At 40.6% G+C, this 6,950-nt stretch overlaps 1 protein-coding gene across 1 annotated transcript in view; it reads right to left on the bottom strand.

The window, feature by feature from the left end:
* The window catches only part of tnr (tenascin R (restrictin, janusin)), a 191,891-nt gene that overhangs the window by 5,484 nt on the left and 179,457 nt on the right, over positions 1 to 6,950 (bottom strand). The window contains exons 27-28 of the mRNA XM_010794446.1: positions 1,060 to 1,221; positions 285 to 448 (exon numbers count right to left, since the gene is read on the bottom strand). Coding sequence (XP_010792748.1) covers positions 285 to 448; positions 1,060 to 1,221 — 326 coding nt within the window. The remainder of the gene's footprint in view (positions 1 to 284; positions 449 to 1,059; positions 1,222 to 6,950) is intronic.

Below are 6,950 nucleotides of genomic sequence, written 5' to 3'. Positions count from 1 at the left end.
GGGGGGGGGGTTACCTTGGTTGGTTTTTGGCTAATGATTACAGAAACCAAAAAAACATTATGACATCACAAAGTGGCCAAAATCGGATCTGCTCATTTTCAGACAGGTTTTTATATAAATGGATCAGGACAAAAAGAGAACAAATCTTTTTTTCCTGAAACTCTCAGAATCTCTTTACACTCAGGGGACACATGTTTATGTATAAAAGACATGAAAAAGTGTATTTTGCATAATAGATGAACTTCTTGCTCTATTATTTATCACGTCTTTACGGGATGACTGACCTGACTGTGTCTGGACTCGCCGTATTTGCCGTTGAGGTTGGCCCGGTGGCAGTTCTTGTACCACCAGGCTCCTTTGTAAGACAAGGCACAGTTAGTGACGGCGATGTCGTTGTCTCTGTCTTTTGTGGAGAAGGGCCGGCCCTGGTGATAGCTCAGAGAGTCACCTGGGATCAGAGGAAAGAGAGAGAAAGAGTGAGACCGTTAAACCTGTGCGTATGCTGCATTTGCATATGGCTGCGGTGAATAACGGCGTGATGAGGAGACATAAACGACCAGGCAGGCAGGAGGGGAACGGGAGAGACATGAGAGGAAATAAATCCTGCTACAGGCACTCTCAATGTACTAAGGCAGAGAGAAATATAATTATAAACATGAGAGGGTGACGGGTGATTCTGGCATATGGTCATGTTGACAGACTGAGAGACGCATGGAGAGCGAGGACTTCAGTGGAAATGTGGAGGAGTGCTGAGGCAGGTATCAGACATAAGGGAGAAGAAAAACGATGGAGGGGAAAGGAGTGAGGAGAGAAAATGGCAGATGGCAGAGTAGGGATGGAAGAGTATTTTCACTTAAAGGTTGGAAACAGCACACATTTTGATATATATATAATTATAGTAGAGTTATTTGACATAAACAGCTCGATATCACATAGAGCTTTGATGTTGATGTCATTACAGGTCATTTCTAAGGTTGATCACAGTGCAGAATTATGATGTACGCTAACTTAAACACATTAAATACAATCGTTTTTACAATGATGTATTCCACCACGTACCAGCGGTGCCGTTGTACTCTCCTATTCTGAGCTTGTAGAGGTTTCTCGCGTCTCCAAGGGAGAATTTGTCATAGTTGGCGTAGACTGACTCCTGTCCGTCCTTCATGTCAATTCTCAGCTCATAGCGGCCCTGGCCAGCAATCTTCTGGATGTTGTCTAGACCTGTGGAGAAACAAAACACACTTTATTGAAAGTTATCACCCTCACACGGATATGGAAGTCATTACGTTCATATAGTGATTGAAAAAAATCCACAGGGAACCCTAAAAGAGCGAGCCTCCTATTTAACTTTATTTTGAAGCGACACACATGACTCAATTGGCCCAACAATTGTATATTCAAAACACAAATTACAATCTTTACAGCATTTGTCCCTGTCCAACAAGATCCTTAGGAGAAACACTAAACACAAACAAATAACTGTCAACGCAGACATGCATATATACTACATGTAAATAAGAATAGTACAATTACAATATAATTGACAAAATGACAGTATTTGTAATTGATTGATTTGCGTTATTACTGTGTCATACATAAATAATATGCCCAGCCGATACAAGTTAACAAGACACAGCTATTTATTAAACATTCTTTAAGGCATAAATCTAAAATAAAAATACACAAATAACTTAAACTGACATCCTGCAAAGGTGGCCAACCCTTCAAGCATTGGAATAAACCTTTCTATTCTGGGTACCAAAACATTTCTGGAGTTTGAACGAAGATTTATTTTATATGAATATTCTAAATACATCATAATAAAGTGAACACAGAGGAAAATGTGAAATATCCCTTCTTATATTTCAAATGTTTAAGACAACCTGTTATTCATATGAATATTGATCAGAGAGGTTGTTAAACCATTTCACAAATAATGTAATATAGATTTCTGTGATGTACTGAATGTACCATGTACGTTCACTAAATCAGACGGTTGGTTCCCACTTAAAGCTTTTAGTCCTGATAAGAACTCTGGCCGGTGTCTTTGTCAGCTGCTTTTACTGAAGAGTAAGATTGACATTTTCCGAGAGCCGTGGACACTGCCACCACCGGCCCCCCTTCAAATGCCACATGCAGCACAATCGTGAGATTTGCGGCTTTGCTCTCTATCTCCAAGGTAGCAGACATGAGGCTCGTTTTAACCCTGACAGGCGATAAGACCCCACACCGACCTGAGAGATTGGTACTGCCTCCACCATCAGATTACAACAAGCACCCATTTGGAAATAGTCTATTTCCCTGATTAACCTCCAGCAGAGGCATCACACACTTCTTCTTTTTCCACCCTGGGAAAATTAGAAGAAAGTCCTCAATTGCTGATAAGGAGTAGGAAGTGGAAATGCAAGAGAGGAGGGAAACTAAGTCAGCTGTAATACATCAATGGAAAGCACGTTTAATATGTAACAAACCAGAGGCATTTAAGGTGAAAGCAATAGTTACAATAAAATTGCGTTTAATTCTCAGTCATCTCTAATTTCCATTAAATTATATCACTGTATTATCAGCAATTAATATATCAGCCATCATTTTTTTTTTACAGTTTTCTCCTCCAACAGTTTTATGGGATCAGACTGCTCTATTTCAAACTGCAGCGATTAAAAAAATACATTTTGACACACTATTGCACTCTTGCCTTATTATACTACCAATATTACCGTCTGGTCACATTTTATTACCAGCCTTTCTCTCTCACTTACACAGGAGCGACGGGGGGGGGGGGGGTTAAAAAAAGAAAGAGTATGGGATCACATACTGCAGCTTCCCCAATTTCTCTCTGTTTAAACATCATCAAGCTGACTTTGTGTTCAGCGCTAAAACCGTCCGAGGTCAGTGAGTAGGGAGAATAGATCGCCCTAAAGCAGCAATAAAAACGTCCGTTTGTTAAAGTGCATCAGATAATAATGAAAGCTTAATTTTCATATTCTTTACTGCTGACCAGTTAAGCGCCTCTTCTTTTCAGTCTGAGTGGATTTAATATCCATGTTTATGGTTCCATACTGTCTGATATATTACTGTTCTGTGTGTGAGGGTGGTGATTAACTAAATGTTCACAATAATAGCTCTCCACGGGCTATGGCAGCGACCAACTTTGTAGAAAGAAGAGTGAAGGACACATAGTTTCACAGTGCAGTGACCATCTGTGATAACACCATTTACTTTCTATAGGGAACGTTAGTGGACCCTTCTTGAACTGTCACTGCTAAAAATGCACTGCACATTCTAGTCCCGATAGGAGAAAAGTCTTCTTTTAACCATTCAAATATACCTTGTATGAACAATTTAGAATATTCATTGTCAGTCCTTAAACAGGGCCACTGTTAAATGCTATTAGTAACACTTTCCAGTTCTCTATATGTGTTTTTGTTCTTTTTTTTACCTTTATGCACCATAACATCAAGTCAAATTCCTCGTACGTGTCGACTTACCAGGTAATAAACCTGATTCTGATTTTGATTATTTTCCTCCTTTTTGAAACAATCTTGTAGTTCCCTGCTAACAGATCTCTAGCTTAACAAACTCCCAGGTCAGTTTCATACGACAGGCTGGGGCTCAATGTGTGCCTTACTCTGAGGCTGCTGTGATCCCTGCTGGCTTGTTATCTGTAATCACGAGGAGAAGCTTTCACAGAGCGGCTCTTGATGCTCCACACCCTGAGGTAACATTAAGATGCTTTTATGCACTGAGAGAACAGAGTACAGTGCAAGTGAAAGAAGAAGAAGGACGCGGGAAGTGCAACCTAGGAGGCACTTATGAAAAGTAAAGAGGGACCTTAGAGATTGAAGGAGCTGCCCTTGACAAGCATACCTCCAGAAGTGGTGAGAGGGCAGATTATTGCTGATTCAGCTGAAGTGGAAATGGGCCAGAAGTAATATTTGGAGGCACTGAACCACATTTGCTATGGATTTTATTGTAGGGACAAAGGCAATATAAATCTGCAAGATGTGAAATCGGTGCCATGATCCTGCAACATGAGACTTCTGAACACTGCTGTCACTTTATGGCTCACTATCTTTGCTTCATACTGCGCAGTGTGCACTTGGGAGGGATTCCTATTCGGCGCACAAAACATGTTTGTAGAATATTTTTTCATCCTGCTTCCTGAGCTTCAGTGAATAATGCCCTCCATATTCCTCATTGAAATACAGAAACAAATGATTAATTTATACCAGCAGACAGCAATCCTTTCTCTGTTGTGATATAAAAGTTACCTTTGAACACCGTCCCTGTGGTCCAGACCAGCCGGCATTATTATTCAATTCACCTCATAACAACGCAAACAGCTTTAAAATATAATCAGTGAGACAAATAATCTGACACTCTGGAAGAAATGCCTTTGAAGCAGATTGCATTATTTTGTCAGCTCCTGATTATGATGCGTTGGATCTGAAATCTCTTTCACCTATAACAGCGTGTTTCGTCACTAATGGACTACAGCGTGCCGCAAACTATCTTGTGTTATGATCCAATATGTGTCAGCTGCAGAGTAACAGCCTTCCCTCTGTGATAATGTGCTGGTAATGCAATTTCCCCCCAGTGTTATTCAATTCCTCTAATCAAAAAGTTCAGAACAGATTCTTCTCAAGGTTCTGATTCACTTAATGAAATATTCATGTAATACTTTCCTTTAATCATCTGCACCAAAACAATAACACCAAATCTGGCCCATGAACAAACATGACTCATTTGCACATTTTCTAATGAATATAATTATTGTTTTCTAATGAAATCTTAAGGGGGAGGGGGAAATATATTCAGTAGTTCATCAAAACAGTGTTCTGTTGTTTTGTCTTTGAATCAAACAGACGCTAAAACCATTTCCAACTCACTTCAGGGAGAGACGAGCTTTCAGTGAATCCAGTAATGAGTCGGACAGATTTTATGAAGTAAAGAACTGAAAGATGAGATGAGCAGGACGAGAAAAAAAGTCCAGCTGCAGGGTTCTCCGTCTTCAGATTATAATAATGATAATAATAATAAATTGACTTTATATAGCGCTTTTAAAGTCTCAAAGTCGCTTTACAGGTTGGAGGGGGGGACCAGGAGTTTGTAGTGGATGCGGTGAGAGGGAAGAATCCAACAAAAATGGTTATACCGCCCAGACAAGGTATGGGAAACGTCAACTTACAATAGATTTATCAATGGAACCGATTGAAACCCTCTATTGATTAAATCCATTTCAGTCATGGAGACGGTGTGCAGATAAAGATGGTAATAAGGCTTTTACAAAACTGAACAAAGCGTCTTAAAGGTGGGGTAGGTAAGTTTGAGAAACCGGCTCGAGATACACTTTTTGTTATATTCCATGGAATGCTCTTAACATCCCGATAGCAATGAATATCTGAAGTGCTTTGACAAAAAAATCATAAAAAAATGTCATCTGTGGAAGCCGTGGTACTGTAAAAAGCACGACCAATCATCTGAGCCGGCCCGGCTAAAGTAACTGGATGGCCTACCTGCCTGTCAGCCTTCCATCTGTGCACAAACTTATCTCGTGCCCTCATTGGTCATGTGCGCGTTCGTGTGTGTTGGAGGAGGGGCTCTGTGAGGAAGTGGCAGATTTGTTCCGGCTGTGTATTTTCTAATTCTAGCGCACTCGAGCTGGTTTCTCCAAAATTACCTACCCCACCTTTAAGTGTTACAATCAAGAGAACATATAATAAATCCGGTTTCCACAAACTGCACCAAAATAACAGTTTAAATGTTTTAACATTTTAACCCTGGTAGTAATTTGTTGTAATGTAACAATAATGTGATTACTTATTGGTATTATTATTTATATGTTGACAGTTTCCTGCAGAGTGTCTGTAAAGCTCGGAGTTACCCACAATGCATCAGGGTTAGAAAGCATCAATACGTAACATATCTGTTGCATCTTCCCACAGAATCCCCCCCCCTGATCCTCTGTGTTTATGTCAGACATATTTTGAGAGCAAAGACCCCCGACCCCCTAATCTGTGTGTGTGTGTGTGAGAGAGAGAGTGTGTGAGCCTCCCCCACACAGGGACATGCAGAACATGTAAATATTTAGCTCCAATCAGAAGCTGCTATCAGTCAGAGAGAGGGCAGAGTCCACACACACACACACACACACATACACACTCACACACACACACACACACACACACACACACACACACACTCTATCTCTCTCTCACACATACACACACCCCCTCTCTCTCACACACAGACACACACACACACACACACACACACACACACACACACACACACACACACACACACACACACACACACACACACACACACACACACACACACACACACACTCACACTCACACACACACACACGCTTTCACTCTCAATCTCACGCTCTCACGCTGCCCAAAATATTCTCACGCCAAAAATAAGAATACCAAAGACTAGAAACGGTTTTGAAAACTTTTGTCACGTAGTGATCGTCTTCTCAATAGAACATCTTTGATAATGTCTTCTGGCCAATCAGAATCAAGATAACGGTGTGGTGTTGTTGCAGGAAGTCCTGACGGAGAATACTTTTGCTGTATTACATCTCTATGTACATCGATAGAAATCAACACGTAATGAAATAAGACCCCACGGTTTGATTATTGATAGGTGTGTGGGCTGTCTTTCATTTTGACACACAGAACAATGGGGACGATCCACCCTTATCCACAATGTAAAGTCATTCAGCCTCTCCCTCTTCTCTCTGTGAGGAGCAGCAGGTTCAGCTTTCAGAACAAAGTAACACAAAACTAAAATGGCATTCATTTTTTCAAATATGTCGTGTAGTAATAGATTTATTTATTTTCTTCTCAAGAGAGTACCAGAATGTGTATTTTATGTTAGTATTTCAAAAGATCTCCTGGGGGAAAATCCCCTCCTGCAGGGGTTGGGTTTTCAGCATG

Source organism: Notothenia coriiceps, unplaced genomic scaffold (genome assembly GCF_000735185.1).
Source record: "Notothenia coriiceps isolate Sejong01 unplaced genomic scaffold, NC01 NC01_scaffold00037244, whole genome shotgun sequence".
Classification (NCBI taxonomy): Eukaryota; Metazoa; Chordata; class Actinopteri; order Perciformes; family Nototheniidae; genus Notothenia; species Notothenia coriiceps.
This window is presented reverse-complemented; position numbering and strand designations above follow the sequence as displayed.